General features: G+C 41.3%; 1 protein-coding gene across 7 annotated transcripts in view; it reads right to left on the bottom strand.

Moving 5' to 3' along the window:
* PARD3 (par-3 family cell polarity regulator) overlaps positions 1-19,467 on the bottom strand; it is a 1,412,997-nt gene that overhangs the window by 419,837 nt on the left and 973,693 nt on the right. For 4 of the 7 annotated variants that reach the window (XM_086941535.1, XM_086941538.1, XM_086941536.1 and 1 more), the window contains one exon: positions 3,739-3,976. In XM_086941535.1, coding sequence (XP_086797661.1) covers positions 3,739-3,976 — 238 coding nt within the window. Of the gene's footprint in view, positions 1-3,738; positions 3,977-18,973; positions 19,034-19,467 lie in introns of all 7 variants that reach the window. The other 3 variants (XM_086941533.1, XM_086941537.1, XM_086941534.1) reach the window with 1 other exon arrangement.

Raw genomic sequence — 19,467 nt, 5'->3', positions numbered from 1 at the left:
TAATGTGACCCCGCGTGTAAAATGTGCAGCAAAATCGTGAACTAAAGGACTCGGATAACAGTGGCCATCTCCCGAGATAACGAAACAATGTATGTTTATGATGCACCATTTTCTAGAAGAGCTAATGCTGAAAACATGTATTTTGATTTGTTCTATGAAAAATAAAGTCAACTGCTCCATTTGAAGGAACGATGAGATGCAAACGTTAGGAATCGGGCTCTCTTGCTTCAAGGGGCAAGGCTGCATGTGTTTTTAAAAAAACATTTAAAAGTAATTTCTTTTCCTCAAACCTACGACAAATTGGCTAATGTAATCAGAAAATAATTGCCCAAGAAGATCAGCAGCAAACATGCACTTCCGAGGCCTTAAAACCTGTGCTGTGATTGTGATTTAAATGTGTGACAGCTCTGTCAGTGAGTGATCGCATTATTTCTGATATATGTGTAGGCAAATGTAAAAGTGATAAACATATCCAATATTCCCTAAGTGGGTCAAAGGATATGTCTAGAACCAGGAATATATTAACATTATTACGTTTCTGATAATAAATTCAAACCACAAATGTAGATCCACACAAAAGCAGCATTGACGAAGCCTGCAGGGCTGATGCTTGCACTCGAGTGCTGTAAACGTAATAAACACAAATACCATCTGCTGGCCAAAACACTTAAACACCAAGTACTGGCAGAGCCAACAGGTCTGGCTTTGGCTGTCAGCCTTTTGGCTTTGTTAATCGTTGTTTTTTTTTTAATTACAGTTTTTGCACAACTTTATTATTGAAGAAGTTGCCAGGCCCTCAATCTAAAACCAAAAACATTACTTTGGTCCCAAAAAAACATGCTGTTAAGTAATCCCTGGAACTCAAGGAATCTACTGTTTGTTTGGGTGTGCTTCTAGTAAAAGGGCAAAATGCAGTCAGTCACAGTGCTGAGAAGTGGGCTGACAAACGGCCATAAGCTGCATGGGGTGGGATAAAAAAAAAATGAATGACACAAACACAGGTCTATGGATGAAGGGGGCGGACTGAAAGATCATACAAGTAAATTTATTATACACATAATTTTAGAAGAAGATCAAAAGGTCTTGGCAAACGCCAGACCTAAAAGGATTGCTTGGTGTACACAGTGCACAGATTAGATAAAGAATTAAAAGTGTGATAATAGTGTCATTTTCAGATGCAAATCTGACCCTCATGCATTCAAATGTAGGTGGAAAGATTCGCCCAAACAGCCAACAGAAAGAAGGGAAGACTAAAACACTCCTGTAGGCTGATCCAAGATGCAAAAGACAATGCCTCAAGTCAACGACTGACGTTTTCTGAGAATTGAGGGTGGGAAGGAAGGAGGTTGAACGAAAGCCCCTTGCAGCATATATCAAATACAATACAAAAGCCACCACTCAGATTGCTTTCATATTTCACTAGAATTATTCACCACTAATCCTCGCCGAAAAAAGCGCTCCTATGCTTCGTCAGGGGTAGTAAGCGAGATATAAATGCAATTAAAATACAATGAACCGAGCCCGCATCATCGAAAAAGGTATGATCTTTCAACCCACCAACCACGGTTTCTTAAGCACAGACAATACGCAAATAAAAGGACGGGGAGGCGCTGCAATAATACACTTTTCAAAAAGGAATGTAGAGTCACGCAAATAACTGGTCTACCTTCCATAAAAATGACAAGCCGGCAGGGGCATTTCGAAAGAGCCTGCCTTGGAGTCTTCTACAAATCTTAAGGAGGAAATCTTGGGGGAAATGATCCCGCACTGATGAGGGCGAGAAGTCACCTATGATCCCCAATGGGAGTAAACGCCTCACACAGCAATTTAACGGAGATCTCAGGACACATCTTTTACTTTTTAATTGAGGGAAGCATTCTATTTTTATGCATAATAAAGACGCCAGTTTATGAGCTGTCAGTTTGCATGAACGCTATAAAATGCCCCCGGGCTAAACGGAGATCTTGAAATGAAGTGTCATTTACAGCAGACACATCCCAGAAGCATTCTTGGCTCTGCAACATAACGAAGAAAGAGTGTGTGTCTGAAAGGAGACAAACACCGGAGAAAAAAAAGAAATCAAATTGGCAAGAATTCATAAATGATATGAATCGTACTTATTTCATGCAAGGGTTTTCGCACTGCCTCAAACGAGGTTCACTTTCCACGGCATTGCCCCCAGTAACATGAATATCCAAAGCAAGACAGGCAGCCGAAAACAGGGCAAACGGGTTTTAAAAAAACATTTTAATTTTAATTTAGTCAGAAGAGATCACTCTATAAAAGAGACTGACTGGAAGGAGGAAAAAGTGCCCCATAGTCTCGCAGTGTCAGTGTGATATAACTCAATGTAGCTTAAATACATTCACAGACTATTACACTCCACGACAGGCTGTGGGAGATGAGAAGGAGCTGCTGCCCTTATGCACCAGGATTCCATAAGGCATGGTCATGTACCAGGATTCAGTGATACCGGTGTGATGTACTTGGCACATTAGCATAAGTAACTTGAAGACCTGTTTAGCAGGACCTCAAAATTGCGCTTCAAGGCCAAATGGGGCGGTCAGCTGGCACGTGCATGGGGGCAGCAACAGGCGTTCTTGCAGCAAAGAGAGGCCTAGAGAAATACTGGAGATCCAGGGAGGCACCCACATTAGATAAGTGCATCAGGGGAATGGACACCTGTGCCAGAGCAGAGGAATTCATCTGCAAGGCCAGAGGGGGCACACAGAACCATGTGAAGCTATGGCACCAGTGGTAAGAACAAGTGGCGGCCCATGCAGGTAAGTGTGGTTAGGCGGGTGGAAGTCGACATATGACTGGATAGTGAACATAAAATAAATACATTACAAAACCACTTACCTTGCGCTCGCCGCATCGCCGACTCAGCGATGTGGCGAGAGCAAGGTAAGTGGCTTTATTTATTTTATGTTCACTATCCAGTCTAATGTCAAACTCCACCCGCCTGCCCCACCGAGCTTACCCCCATGGACAGCGACTGGTTAAGAGCATTTCCGAACTTTGCCTCACATTGATCACACTTATGACATTCTCCACCATTGTCCTCAAGGTGATCTGTGGGTTCTTTTGCATTTGCATTGTATATACAACCTGTAGGGGTGCAGTCCATGTCTGTGTTTGTTTAAACCCCAAATAAAAAGATGTAAAAGAAGGGTTTGCAAAGAGGGACAGGTAAGTGTTTCATAGTGTTGTTAAACATATGAAAGGACAGTACGTGACAGGACAACCACCCATTAACTCTATTGAAGCATCCGCTTCCCACTGGATAAATTCACTCAGTGTTTAGTAACAGGGCGTTCTACCGACAAAGAAACCATTACAAAAAATGTGTCCTTACTCAAAAGAGCATGTTGAATATTGATAGCCTTCAATCCCACACAAAAATACCAGTGATTACCATTCCATGTGTTTGAAATGAACCTAATGAGAGCGACAGTTAACTCGGTATAGTAAGTGGGCGTTTCACAAGAAGGCTCCGTTCAATGCTTGGAGAAGATGGCCGATGAAAACTTTACGAATAAATACAATACATAATTTTTACTAGAATTAGAGATTTTTTTAAAACTAAAATAAATTGAATAACCAACATGCTGTGAGACAATAAAAACGATGCTTCTGCTTGCATTTCATACCATGTGGTAAATAGTAAGAAGTGTAGAAAATGTATACCACTCTACTAGTATGCAAGAATATTTGGTTTGTTCCACAAAAACCTACCTGAACATGTCTCCCAAACCTTTCAGCATTCCTCCCTTCTTGGCTTTGTTTTTATCCTTCTCTTTGTCCCGATCTTTTTTCTTTTCCTTTGAGGCCTTGTCCTTTTTTCGGTCCCCTCTGTCCTCCCTCTCTTGACCTGAGCCATTCACTTGCCTTTCCAGTGAATAGGATGGCTGGTCACTGGCTGTGGATGTGGACTCCCGGCCCGATCGAGAGCCATCCTCCGTGTCTTCTTCCACTAAAAGATCAGGGAAATTAAAAAGAGGTTGTTTATGCCGGATTTTAATAAAGAAGTTATCCAAATAATACATCTTCCCATTTGAGGGCTAAGGAGCCTCTGTCCTAGGCACATGCAAAGATCCATCTGATGGGAAAACTTTATGGCATTTTGTCCAAACAAAGATCACAAATTAATTTTCAATCGAGAATAAACGCAGTAGTCCCAATGATAACATAATAAAATTGTTAGTACCTGTAATTAGACACAAAGGCCCGTACCATAGAGAGGGCACACTGTTCCTGCCGCAAATCACCTGTAACTAGGTGTGACATGCAGAAACCAGGACCATATGGTACATAAAGTGCTACTACCCTCCCCCCCCCACCCCCCCTACCCCCTGGGTAGAGGCAACTCATGCTGTCCTGGGAGCAGTGCATTATTGAAAAGCACACTGGCTGTTTGAAGCCACTGGTATGTCTTTCTCTGTGCAGGTGGTAGCGGTCTACTTAACAAAGGGGTACAGAGGCCCCCCCTTGCAGGCGGGTGCAATGAGTGCTGGTACCTGCTTGCAATGGGTAGGTCACATCCAGTGGCACATAGATAGTGCGCATCCCGATAGCCTCTTTGCCTGTTTCTTTATTTAAAGAGATTTATTTAGCGCTGGCTAGACCCGAAGGTATCTGAGCGCTTTACAGAAGGTTCCACAAAATTACACAGTACATTAGATTCGGGTAACATCAGTTGCTAGAAAGACATTTCAAGAGCATGGATGCGAAAAAGGGTAAGGAAGCAGGGAAGGTGGGGTAGAGGAAGTTAGGACAGGGAGACGAAGGAATATCTGTGCCCATAATACTGTGCTGGCGAGGAGGTTAAGTGTTTCCCTCATTTGCATGGGCCCAAGCCCTTATGAAAATAAGGGGACACAACTTTAGGATAGTGCTGGCACTACATGTGTGCAGCGCTATCTGCATTACCGGAGGGGCCACACAAGTGTTTAGAGCTCCTTCTGCAACACCACTGTGAGATGGGGGCACAGACAATAGGAAACACCCAAGATGCCACCAGGGCAATTTATGTTATACAGTCCTGAATGGAGTTCTTAAATGAGTATATAATGCAAAATAAAGAAGAGACCAACATGCTGTATACACCACTCTCCCTATTCCAAGGACACCCAAGAAATAGAACTGAAAGCTGGAAAGAGTCACTACCATTAAACGTTATGCATAGACTTTGCCATTTGGCTATCTCGATCCAAAGGACCTGCACTACAAAAATATCACTCCTTAAGAGGCTGTTCTCATAGATAGATTTAATCCAACGCCCGAGAGCTTTCCTCACTGGTGAATAAGCACCTTTTATGAATAATAAATGCCCGCCCTATGTTAATCCATCCCAAACTTGCTCAAGCTCTCTGAAACAGAAGAACCAGGCTCACCACGTCTTTATGGTCACCATGCTGTCTACAGTTACCTCCTTACAGATGGCGTTACTGCTTTGTCATTGGTAGGGCCATTACGGAGGCTTTAGATAAGTTAGCAGTTCAACCATTTTGAAGTGAATTGGTCTTTGTTTTGGTGAGCACAGTCTGTATTTTCAAATATTGTAGCAATTTTCATTGAAATTCATTCTATATCCCCTAATAAGAAGTAAGCCCTCACAAATGCATACCATGACAGATTCTCCCATGTCAAAGGTAAGAGGTCGATGGTGAGGTGGAAAAATATGGAAAGAGTTGAATCATAGATAATTCTTAGCCTTTTGCCCAAACTGAGATACCTGCATCTATAACTCCAAAATTGCCAATGTTGAATCCGATGACTCAAGATTCAATACTCAGCTTTGAATGCAACCCTTCTGGTAACTCTCAGCATTGTCAAATGCACATTGTTCCTGCAGAAAAGTATTTTTGCCAAAAACAACTAGGTTCCTGAAACTGCAGGCTGTGCAATGTATTCTTCGGTTACAGTCCACAAATTCCACACATGAAGCCAATCTTTACCAGAAGCTGGCAATATTGTTCGGAAAGTATGACGTAAGTGAAACTGAATCAATACTTCTAACATAAGCCCTTGCACTGGACAAGTACTGGCTTAGCGACCCAATCACACAGGGTGACCATGTGGCAACCTGTTGCATGATACCAAGCTTCAGTTACAAAGCTTTCCTTCAGAAGTTATTATATAGTGGAAAGACTTGGTTTGGAAATGAAAGTCAAGGACTGGAAACATGTTGCTTCCTTTATAGAGCCGTACAGGCCCAACAGCTATGGCCTCAAAACTATCCTCTCTTTAAAGAACATGATTTATGGCAACTCCTTGGCTGAATCGGATTAAGGTAATAGGAAACTTCCTCCTACTCTGAGAGAAGCAATAGTGTTTTTGATGCCCAAACCGACTAGGGAACCCCTAAAGACAGATCTTCATATTGACCACTATCAACGCTAATTTTGGGCTACAACATTGTTTGGAATCACCAAAAGAGTTCCAACAGAATTGACTTCCTTAGCCAGAATGGTTTTGTTCCCAGCTCATAGTATTTTTATCCAACCCAGACATTCATCCCACCTGATCAGAAGATTGTCTCCCGATGGACCAGTGGCTTCTGCAGCCTCCATCGATGTGGAAAAGGCTTTGGATACACCGAACTGTGGTTGCCTATATTCAAGTGCTATAGGTCATGAATTCCGGATCAAAACTCATAATTTGTACACAAACGCGGTAACACCATTAGACATGTGTAGTGTGATTTCTCCCCAATACAGGGTTATTTGCAGCACAAGACAGGGTTTCTCTTGACAGACTGAAGGTGCAGACATCAGTTTTCACTTGAGAGAATATGCAGTTTGAACTCAATAAATTCACAGATAAAATCTCCCATGAAGTATTGTTTGCTGTACACTAAATGTGAAGGTCATTAGAAGGTAGTGTCAACTTCGACTTGCGTTGCTTTGGACAGATGTCTCCGTGACCTAAGGTACGATGAGGGTGGGCCGCTGTTAGCAAAATGTCCATTTGCCAGACTGAAGGAGTGAAGCAGGTAGTGACTGTAACAGGACTGGGTGCAAGCATGTTGGAGGAAAAATCAAGTCATATGGGAAGGTACAGCGGCAGGATGTTTGATGCAAATCTGATGCTATTTTGACTACTGCTTTGCCTCCCCTTAACAACTGCAGCACTGACCTAAACATTAAAATAGGTGTTGTATATTTGTATTTTTTGTTTTGTTTTCTGGAAGAAAAAAACGTGAATTTCTTTTCTTAAAACACAAGATTTTCCCAGACCTCATGTTAATGACCTCACCAGTGACAAGGGTTTATTACGGTTTCTCGTTTTGGATTCATTTTTAAGAAAATCCCATACCCTACGATCAATACAGAAGCCACACAATTAATCAATGATCGCAATAAAGTATCTACACTTTTTTACAAGCTGTATTGATCGCCTATCATAGTGATGTAAAACGTTCAGGAGAGATGCAATACCAGTTCTGGAATATTGAGGGACATAGATTTTCCAGGTAGTGTTCGATACCAGGAGGTATGGTCTTGTGGCATCGCAGTATGAACTTGGATCCTGGAGACTGGCGTTCTAAGCCTGGCCTAAGGACTTTACAAAAAAAATATTTGTTTCTGAGCAAACAATTACTCACTGTGCCTCAAACAGCCAATATAAAAAAACAAATAAAAGTGTATTGTCTTAGTAGCCAAAATCTATTCTTACTCTTGAGGTAATATCGAAGAAAATCCCCAAAATGTCAAGAGGGGATTTCAGCAAAAAGCTGCGACATAAAACCCCTTCTGTGGGTGCTGTGGTTGGGCAAGGTTTAATTTGAGAGGATGGACTATAGGGACCTGGGGGTGTTTGATAAATCTGCCCGATTCCTCGTGATACTAGTATCAAGACATTTACCCTCTCAGGGGGCATCCACTTCCCACAAGGATGATCCCCACAGACACGTGTGGCGGTACGGCCTGCTCCAACCTTCGGCCATACGATTGGTGGACCAATGGCAGGAGTGCTTCGAAACACATAAATGGGACAGTACTATGCAGCACACACATTTCAACATGTATACAATTTAAGGTATTGGGAGCTAAAGTGATTTAATCACATGATTTTGGACAAGTACTAAAATTAGAACCCATTTCATCAGGACAAAAGATAAAGACTTAGCTACTAATCAAGTCTACTCTTTGAAATCTTATGTGCAACCTAGCCTCAGCTCAGCCATACAAACCAGTCTTTTCTATGCAGAGCACCTCAGGTTGGAGATGCTCCTGCTTCCAACAAAAATGCTCTCTGTGAAGCACTACACTGCTCCTGGAAGCAAGGTCTGCAGTATAAGAAATAACCCATGCCAGATGGGCAGGATCCTTCTAGGCCAACAAAGAAAGAAATAATCTCAGCACAGAGCAATGCAACACTTACAGTAGTTCAACTTCAATGTGCCACATAAAAGATACAAGGTTCAGCCGTGAAAACAAAGACAAAACAAAGGTATCTGCTTGAACTATCAAAATTAGTTTATACTTGAAAAAGAAGTGAAGCATCTGCAACTATGCTCATGGTTTGCAAAATGTGCAAAAAACTTCAGACAGGCCATTGGTACACAGTAGAATAGTCTGCAAACTTGCACATGATGGCTCTGTGACAACTCCTGTAGATGCAGCATTCACTTGCCTATTGAGGGAAAGGGGCATCATGATATTAGCTGAAAAATTACTATACTTAAAAAAAAAACTAACAGTTGGGGAATATATATATATATTATCACCAAACCAAACTTTCCATCAAAATAAGGCGCTGACTCAGTGAATCATAATCAAAACGATATTTAATGGCTCATTTGCTGCTTAGACGCGTTTCGGCAGCTTGCTCCCGCCTTGTTCACTACATCTGCATGAACATTCTGTTACGCTATATATACATGTATGTTACAAGGTCACATAGACATTCATGTGTTACACGAGTTTCAATTGGCTGAGGGTTGCTATGGTTACAGGTGTATGGCCCTCATGTATGGACATAGAGTTCATGACTTGCACATTATTTCATCATGGCTGTCTTTTACACTTTTTCTGAAATGTAGTAAAGCACATAGGAAACACAGTTCTTAAAACGTCTCTAATATATTTCATGTGTGTTTAATTCACACCCGTACATGTTTTGCAATGAGAACACTAAATTAAATTAAAAACGTGCACCAACACTATTTACAAGTTTAAATTATAAGCGTGTAATTCTACCATTGCCTTGCTCAATTGCGCCTGAAGTAGTTGTGGCTGACCTTAATATAGCGGGTCCACATCCCGCCAAGTGGCTGTTAGATTATTGCGCGTGTAACTGAGCTTGGTTGCATACGGAGTTGAGCACTCCTGGGTATTCGCCCCTTTGTACATAACATTGAATGGTGTATATCAGCTGATTATACTACGATGTAAGCACTAAATTGCATTGTTACATATTCAATCTCTGTTATCAACTGATTGCGGTAAGTACATGTGGACTGACACTGTTACTAATAGTACATTGTTGCTTATTAATTGTTATTAATTGTTAACATGATTCATGCGCATGCTTAATTCTGTCACACATCGTACTGCCATAGTGTCAAGTCCTTATAACAATCTCAGCATTGGAAACTTTGCACAATGGACACACATTGTCTCCAAGTGGAGTGGGTGGCTGGAAACTTGTCTAGTGTACCTCGGTAAGTGATTGGTGAATAAAGGTGAATCTAAGTGGTTTGAAGTGGTCAATTGAGGATTGTGATCTTAGTGTCCTAACGTGCTTGTGGTTTAAAAACACTTGAGAAGTAGTTGAACTGCAGATGTTATGAATGGTAATTCAGGAAAGACAACAGTACAGACTGGTTACAGATGTACATTCAGGGCTTCATCCGCGTTCAAACCGAACGGGATTTTCGAGTTCAGAAGAATTATGTATCTGGACTCTAGGCGAAATTAGGGCTAGTTTGCGATTGCCTCCTCTTACATTCCTGGGCACGCTGTCGATGACATAATATGAAAGGCTTTGGGCATTCCCTTCATGTAGCTGATTGATGTGCCTAGCTACTGGGTACGTTGGATCTTTGTTCGCTATTGCCCTTAGGTGTTGTAGAATTCTGACATGTGCAGGGTGAATGGTGGAACCTACATATCTTTTCCCACATACACATGTCAACACGTACACCGCAAATTCTGTTTTGCACGAGTATTGTGCTCTTATGGTGTACGGTTTTTGTCTGAAGGGTATATTGACATCAGTTGTGTTGATGCCATGGTTACATGCTTTGCTTTCGCTGCATTTTTTTAAACCTTTCTGGTTTTGTAACCAATTGCAAGGCTTCTTAATCGATGGGGCATTGCAAACTAACTGGCTGCGCATCGACTTGGCTTTTCTGTAGGTTACAAGTGGCGTTTTACCCACCGTAGGAAGGCAACGTGCAGTATCCAACCACAGTCCCTTTTCTAGCCAGATGGGGCGAGTATCCCACGAGCCTTTGATATGGAGCAGAGATGCTGGATTTAGAAGGCAAACCTGAATAGGGCTCAATCCATGAGCTTTAATGTACCAACAGTGTTAAAGAAGCAACGAGGATGAAATGGATGCAAAAAATGTTTCTCCCCCGACTACAACTCACACATAACTCTGTGCAGTCTCATTAAGAGCAGCCCATCAGAGGGCGCACTATTTGGCAATATAAGGAACTGTGGTTGGAAAATGCACGTTGCTTTCCTTCACCATCAGCCTCTCATGAAGAAAGTAATTCAAAGCGCATAAGGCTAAGATGGAAACAGGACTGTGAAAGGTAACAGCCAGCTGGAGCCTTTTTACCTTTTAAATGGAGCTGAGGCTTGGACGACACCAAGCTTGGAGCAGGAATATATATATATATATATATATATATATATATATATATATATATATATATATATATATATATATATATATATATATATATATATATATATATATATATATATATATATATATATATATATATATATATATATATATATATATATATATATATATATATATATATATATATATATATATATATATATATATATATATATATATATATATATATATATATATATATATATATATATATATATATATATATATATATATATATATATATATATATATATATATATATATATATATATATATGTTCCACAAAAAGCTCTCCAGTTTGAGGACGCCACTCCACAGGCAAGTTGGTTGACAAACCCTTTTTATTGGGAACTGCACACAACGTCCGATTTTACATTTCCCCAACGCGTTTCAAAGCACACCAGCTTCTTCCTCAGGGGGGGGGGGCAGCATCCGGTGAATCACGGCGTCACAACTATTCATTTCCCCTTTAATAGCAGCGGAGAAGCAGGTCTGCACAGCCGGCCCACATTCTGGCTGTGATTAACAGTGGAGGCAGTTTTGGAAAGGGAAAGGCACCGCAGGTCCGGAGCCCATTTGAGGATCGAAATGAACTTAAAAGCAGTTTTAAATTGCTGGTGAAAGAAAACACGGACCCTAATGGAGGGGATTGGCTGGTCACATCTACCAGCATGCATCATCAGAGATAAGCATGCATTAAAGGGGAAATGAATAGTTGTGACGCCGTGATTCACCGGATGCTGCCCCCCCCCCCCTGAGGAAGAAGCTGGTGTGCTTTGAAACGCGTTGGGGAAATGTAAAATCGGACGTTGTGTGCAGTTCCCAATAAAAAGGGTTTGTCAACCAACTTGCCTGTGGAGTGGCGTCCTCAAACTGGAGAGCTTTTTGTGGAACATATATATATATATATATATATATATATATATATATATATATATATATATATAGAGAGAGAGAGAGAGAGAGAGAGAGAGAGAGAGAGAGATATAGAGAGAGATATATATACAATGTTTTAATGATACGCTGTATTAAGTACACAAAGGCTGTATTTTCAGAAAAAGCTAAAGTTATATCATGGTTCAAAGTGAGAGTATTTTCAAAAGATTTGAAAATGATAACCGTGATATAATTCAAATTGATTTGGAGACGCTTACTGCTGATATAGTGGCATCATTTCTCCGGTTGCAAAGGTTACTTTCTTGACGCTGTGGCAATCGTTGCAAGCCTTGCAGGGAGCCATTTCATGATCTATATTTTAGAGTTTTTGACATAATTATCCTTGTGTAGAACTGCAGCCGGAGAATTTAGTCAATAACAGAGTCACACAATTGCTGCCCGAGCCTTTAAAATAGATCAGAATGAGGGATTGCCCTGCTGTCTATGGCTGGTATTGTGAAACCTCCAATTTTATATTCTCCATCCTTTTTCTTTCTTGTTCACATTATTAACGACAGAACTGTCACGAAAGAAAGAAAGAAAGAAAGAAAGAAAGAAAGAAAGAAAGAAAGATGGAAGGTACAAAAAATGGAAAATGCCTGGTACATTTTGAAAAACAATAAGTGATCTGTGCATGAAATTGGTCTTTTTAACTCATTTCTTTGGGGCAGAGTGCTATAAATCGCACTGCTTGGTCACATTCTGTTCAGCATGTGCTAGGGTCTGAAGATTCCTTCCCATCTCTCTCTTTCTTGCTCTAAAAAGATCAATTGACAGTCAGGGCTCACTCTGCAGACCATACAGTATTAGTCTTAACAGATTTGCCTTTAAAACCCAGGGCTTTAGAGCAATTCCCATGAAAAACCATGTCTCAAACTACACCATTTAGCTCCTCTTTTAACAAGAGAATTATACTGAGGGAGGATCTCTGTGCGCCTGAACAAAGACATCAGGCTCCCTCACAACATGCAGTGAGGGCACAATGTTTACATCTTTATCTCTTTGAAAGTTCCCCAGCCGCCCCAGCTCCAGGCTGGGCAGAGGGCCGCCAAGTCAGACACAAGGGTGCTGATGGAGCCAGAGCGGGTCAGTAGTCAAAGCTAGCTTCTCCCCAAGAGTAGTGAAAGGGTCACTGAAGGCCAGATTATTCAAAAGCACATATTAAACCTTGATGCAGAGGTCTTAAATCACTACATCTATACTCCCCCCAACTGTGAAGGATGGTTGTGCTTTGTGCTTGTAGTAGTGTGTCACGGCACTCTATCAATTTCATATCTGCAACATATAAGATTTGCTCGTCTGAAGTGGAGAATAGAGCCGGTTACTTGATTAGAAGATAAACGCTTCCACCTAGAGAAAAAGTCCTCGCCTATTTGATTTATTTTGCCACATCTCGCAAGAAAAAACAAAAAAACATGAATTAAGATTTACAGTTCAGCAAGCCCCTTGGGTTGCTTGTAGTTCAAAAATATTGGCAACAGTTCAATAAATAAAATCTGTAGTGGCAAAGTCTCCTGTTTGAGTGAGAAATAAATACAGAGAACACACATAAGCAGCACCCAGGGATGTGGCGCTGGGGTCCACACTTCTGAGGGTCCCCCTCCATTACAACAATCGATTACAGAGGTTTTTAACTGCTGAGAATGAGAATAGGGGGCACAATTTCCATGCTTGTGTTAGGGCCCCGTTGCCCCATTGCTACGCTACTGCACGCGTGTCCTGCCGAATGAGCTTCCTCCCATCAGTACAAGGTCATACAACTACATGCCAGCAAAAGCAGGCAAATACATGCCAGCAAAGGTGGGCAACTACATACCACCTGAGGCTGGCAACTACATGCCAACAGAGGCTGGCAACTACATGCCAACAGAGGCTGGCAACTACATGCCAACAGAAGCTGGCAACTACATGCCAACAGAGGCGGGCAACTACATGCCAGAAGAGGCGGGCAACTACATGCCAGCAGAGGCGGGAAACTACATGCCAGCAGAGGCGGGCAACTACATGCCAGCAGAGGCGGGCAACTACATGCCAGCAGAGGCGGGCAACTACATTCCAGCAGAGGAGGGCAACTTCATGTCAGCAGAGGCGGACAACTACATGCAAGCCCAGACGGGCAACTACAAGCCAGCAAAGGCAGGCAACTACAAGCCAGCAAAGGCGGGCAACTACATGCCAGCAAAGGCGGGCAACTACATGCCAGCAAAGGCGGGCAACTACATGCCAGTAAAGGCAGGCTCATAGGACAGAAAGTTCAGACAATGGAGCAGAAAGGGAAATTTCTGGATAGGATTTGGCCATTTAGTACAAGGAAAAAGAAAATCAAGCAAGAATGGCGCTATGTGTAATCTGAGAGCCTCAGCATGCAAATCTTAAAACATCAACTTCAGCGGCCATTCGACCGCGCAAACCCAACATGTGCAGACAAACAATTTCCAATTATTTCATCACAGAGTGCAACTCCACAGCAGTGGCGTGCTGATGCTACAGCTACAAAGTCACATGTGCAGACTGCCTCCGTCCCCCATTACTTCCTCCTAGAGAGGCACATCACAGCAGTAGCTTGTTTTTGAAGTAGTTACATCTCTTTTACAAGCATCATTTTGTAAAGGAAGCTCCAGCACATAAAAAACAACCCCGATTGTTTGAACTTCTTACACTTCACTACAAAGGCTAGCAGCAGTCTGTCAACAGCACCACAAGCTTCCTCTGCTAATTTAAGTGTCAACAAAACTGCATTCACCACGAAACCTGTCGACAAAGCTGCACCTTCATGTAATGCACACATTCCAGGCTCAGGTCTTGAGAAAGCCACTGTGTTGCTGAAATACACATTCTGTACACATGTCTTTATTAAGTAATCAATTTAATAATTTAGAAAATATATTAACAATCAAAACCAAAGAGGTGCCGGATTCAGAGCAGTTCAAAGCATTAAAACTCCTCATCTGCATTGCATTGTGTTCCCAAGAGTTGAACACTGATGTCTTGGTCTCAATCAAGGGTGTCCAACTGAATATAAAAATACAAGATCCATGGCACATTAAAGGATCAGTACCAACCGTGTAATCACTTTCCATTTAGATTAGTTTAATGCAAATTTGTCGTACATGGTAATTTGAAAATCTGGAACACATCCAACCCTCCTGGACCTACATTGGCCGCCCAAAATTTCTATTCTGATATTAAATATCCAAATCCCAAGTGGCTGTTTCTGCATGTTAAGATGGGGGAAAGTTCTTTACATGAGAATGACTGATGTGCTCTGAAGGGCACATTTCATGAGTGAGAGATGAGATTTGTATGGCACTACACTATGAGCTGAATGGCCTCTAGGCGCTTTCGGAATGACTATTTGATCAAACAGTTGTCTGTAGAAGTCCTCCATTAGATTTGAACTGAAGCTCAGATGGTCTGATTTTATGACAGCGCTAAAGCCCAGGTCCAAGTACTGCAAAGCAGAATCCCCTTGAGGTGCAATGTTTTCGTTTGTGGAAGAGATGGTGCTAAAGTCTTATATTGTTAGGAAGATATTCATGTCATGTTACGGGCTGGCTTTGGAGTGATCAAGAGCATCTGTCAAGGGAACGGACTGTTCTCATGTAGCCAGTGAAATGTCATAATTGCGGGAGTGATGAAGTTCCACTGGTTCTTCCCAGACACCAAACTAACAGCTGCATTCTGGATGACATGGACCAAAGAATTTTGTATTCTGGCAGGTCAATCTAGAGAGAGTTTCCATTGAGAGGATGGGCATTTACAGTGGCCCCTGTGATGACAGATTTGTCTCCTACAGGATAAAAATGGTTCAGGAGACACAGGAAATGTCCCTTGATCTAATCTGGGTATCATACGCGAGTCTAGAGTGAAACCTACAATTTTGAATGTGAGGATTGGTGTTGTGGCTGTCTTTGTATCCGGATTAGTGAGCAGATGATACAGGCAGTTCATTTGGAATGAATGAACAGCACTACTGCTTTAGAGCAGCTGACTTTCAATAAGTTTGTAGTCATTCATGCTTCTGTGGAGAACAGGCATTTTCCAAGGATTGTAATTGAAAGGGATTGTTGATGGTGCATAGGTAGATCCAAGTGTTGTTGGAATAGTAGTGGTAGAGAACAGCATGGTTGTAGGGCGAAAAAGGCATCCTTTATGAATGCCTTTGCAGAGCTAATGTCCCAATTTCAATTTACGTGGCTGGGAACATGAGGTTAGCAGTCTGCGATAACTGTAATGTTTAATGTGGAGCGTAACTGGGTTTTTGTGGCCTACATTGTTGAGACCATGCTCGGATCTAAAAAATAGCAGGAGGCATGTTTTTCTTTAACCAACTGTTCTATGAATTTAGATACCAATTATAAGGATAGTTACTGTTCGGGAGCCTGTATTGAGTTAGATTGAAGTGGGTCACAGGGATTATGATTCTCAGGAAGTTTTTGAAGTTGAGCAACGTTGGCAAATTATTTCCAGTACTGTTATTCGGTTTATGAATAACTGTATCAAGGACTACTGAGTGGTCGGAAAAAAGCAGCGTGCTGACACCATCTACATTAGCAAGGAAATGTAGGCCAAGAAGACCCTGCTACGAACAGATTATCACTATTCTGACCCTGGGCTAAACACATTTTAGGTGGGAGAGGGTCAAAAGATTCTTCTTAAAAAAAATGCTGATTCTAGTTTGTAACTCTATTAACAGAAAGAGGATGAGGCGATAAATGCCCAACTCTCCAGGACCCAAGGAAGCTTCTTTTGAAGGCTCGTAAAAATAACATGTGCAAGTTCTGAGGGGGACAACTAATGATCTGGAGAGGCATTCATGAGACCTGCTTTTTTGTCGCTAATCCACGATGAGCATGGAAAGTTTACATCTTATTGGACAATCAGCAATTGAAAGATATTGAGTTCTGCCCTACCTGCCTGGACCTAGAAGAACACCACCACAGACCGTTTTGTGGAAAGGCTCAAGTCTCTTGAAGTTCAACCACTGACAATAACAATTAAGATACGCTCCAATTTAAAGAGAAACGTTTTTAGTTCTTATCCAACTGAAATTACAATATAAGACAGTGGCTTCAAAATCACAACAGCTCATTTCGGTTCCTTTCGAAGAAGCTTGTGAGAATCTTATGTTATTTTTGAGCGCCATCTGAACACACAATGTATCATCAAAAATGAAATGCCTCACTGCAAGACAACCTTTTTGAAAGTGTCCATGAATCAGCAGGAAATTGTTAAGAACGTTATCTACTTTCACAAACACAGCCCCTACACTAGACCCAAGCAATGCAAAGGCAATTACCCAATGGCTGCAGGCAATGCTACAACATATCACCTACTTCACCAACATAAACCAAATGGCAAGGACCGATAACCTCAATCATGCTGTAATAATACTGCCTCTGAAAAAGATCACTGATGATCCTGAGATTCTAGTCAACTATAGAGCCACCCTGCACGGCAAGGCCACAGATTCAGTTGTACGCTTACAACTCTCCACTCACCTGGAGAGCAACCTCCTATTGACTGACTTTCAATCACAATTCTGACCACGCTGCAGCACCAACGCGAATATACTTCGCATCCAAAAGAAACTCTTCTCAAGAAAAGTCCAAGGTTAGGCATGCACACTTACTCTACTATATCTCACAAAACTATTTAACACAACTGATCATAAAAAGTTAATCAAATGTGTCATGTACCAATTATAAACCATCTGGTATTGGGTTTCACGATTTTGCACCCTATGCATGGTCTGTGGGATAGCCTGCCATTACCTTCTGCCATTACATTGCTCTTGAGGTACTGTTCTTCCTAATGCCACTTTCTATGTGTTCACAAAGGTCCATCTTAGAGGGTTCTGTATGGCAGCTAATACCAGGTATCTATAAATGATTACACGCCTTGAATACGCATACATAGTAAACACTTTCTGTCCAGTCCCTCAACCTGGCATCATCATTAGCTGGGAAAAATGCCTTAAGGCATAGCTAAAGAGTGAAGTGTTCTGGATTATTCCGTTGAGAAGTCCATTTGCAAGACTCAAAGGTTTGAATTTTCCCTTGATATTCTTTAATCTCCTTTCCATTTCATTAAGCCATCCTTGGTAATGTTTACCAAAAATCAGAAGTATGGTGTATGGGTGGGAAAGGGAGATGACCTTGTACTTATCCTAGTGTCCTCTGGCAAATCATCCCATATCTCTAAAGTGGAGGTAGTATCTCTGATACATAAGCAACAGCAGGTCTATGTGGCTTAGGAAACCATCAGCAGTCCCAAACTGGTCTGCCCACCAATGCACTTTCCTTTTGAGACCAATACATTCCAGCTGCTCTCAGCAAACATTTACATGACAATCTCAGTTGGGCAAAATACCATTAATTTCGATTTTTGGCAGTCTTAGACTTCCTCTTTTCTAGTAGCCTCCATAAGTGTCCTTGATGCCCCAGGCCAACAGCCATCCCATACGAATAAGTCACAAACTCTTACTAATCGCCAATTCGTATTTCAGAATACCACCTTAAAGCATTTAAATCCTAGCCAACACCCAGATGTCTGTGGTCCACCTCTGAAATCAAATTGGTCATTTAACCAGCTAGACTTAAAAGGATATGGAATCATACCCCTAAATATTCATTATCCTCAGTAGAGGACACATTAATTACACTTTTGAGACATAAAGGGGATTTTCGAAAGTTCTGCAAAATACTGTAACCTCATCTCATTAGATTTCATATTAAAACTTGTTTCATAGCTCTACGTCTAGTGCGACAGTCTCATAAACCATCAAAGATGGCAAACATCAGGAAGCAAACAATGTTGCCAGTGTGAAATTAATCAGTTTTGCGGTGGTATCATGATACTGTAGAGATCATGCTGGAAAGGGTGTTAGCATGCAGGGTACAGCAAGGCTCCTTGCCAACATCACAAAAGAGTTTTCTGCCCGTAAGTGGTAATACATTTAGAATTAAGGCTCTGTGGAGAACAGAAGGTAGTGAAGAGGGTCCAAGCCAGTCCAGGAGTATGTGAGCATACATGTTGCCTCTTATAAATGTGTCTTACATGGGGACTCATCGACTTGTGTAGTTCTACATGCTCTGATACCGGCAGTGACATAGGATAATGGGTGTGAAAATAGTTTTTTTCAGCTCAAAACTATTTTGCTGTAGCTTACCTTCTTGACTAAGTTTGCTCAGGAGAGGGTAAGACATATCTGAAGCACCAATCTTTGCATCTGTATGAAAAACAGAAAAAAACTATGGCACATACAATTTACAATTAAAAAGATATTTCGGGCAATTGATCTTTCAGCTTAAATTCTGTTTTCTCTAAAAGACAAAAAATAGAAAACTAATTTCAAACAAAATAACTCAAACTGGGAGGAAAATAGTTCCGTCAATTCTTCTATTGGGCTCTCTACAGCAACAATAAAGATGTTATCTGTATAGCGGTTTACATGGAGCATTTTATATAAAGTTATTTATTTCCGAATTGAAATTGGTATTAACTTTATCCACCTCTGCAGGATGAAAAGATAAGTCAACCTTGCCTCATCAAACCAGCAAATTGCAGATAACAACAAATCTCATCATTGAGCATTTAACCCGTTGACCTACCCTGCCTCTAACCAATCAAGCAAGTTCCAAACTAGTTTACTAATATGCAAGT

The sequence above is a fragment of the Lissotriton vulgaris genome, chromosome 10 (genome assembly GCF_964263255.1).
Source record: "Lissotriton vulgaris chromosome 10, aLisVul1.2, whole genome shotgun sequence".
In the NCBI taxonomy this organism is placed as follows: Eukaryota; Metazoa; Chordata; class Amphibia; order Caudata; family Salamandridae; genus Lissotriton; species Lissotriton vulgaris.
Note: the sequence above shows the minus strand (reverse complement) of the source record. Positions and strands in the feature narration are given on the sequence as shown.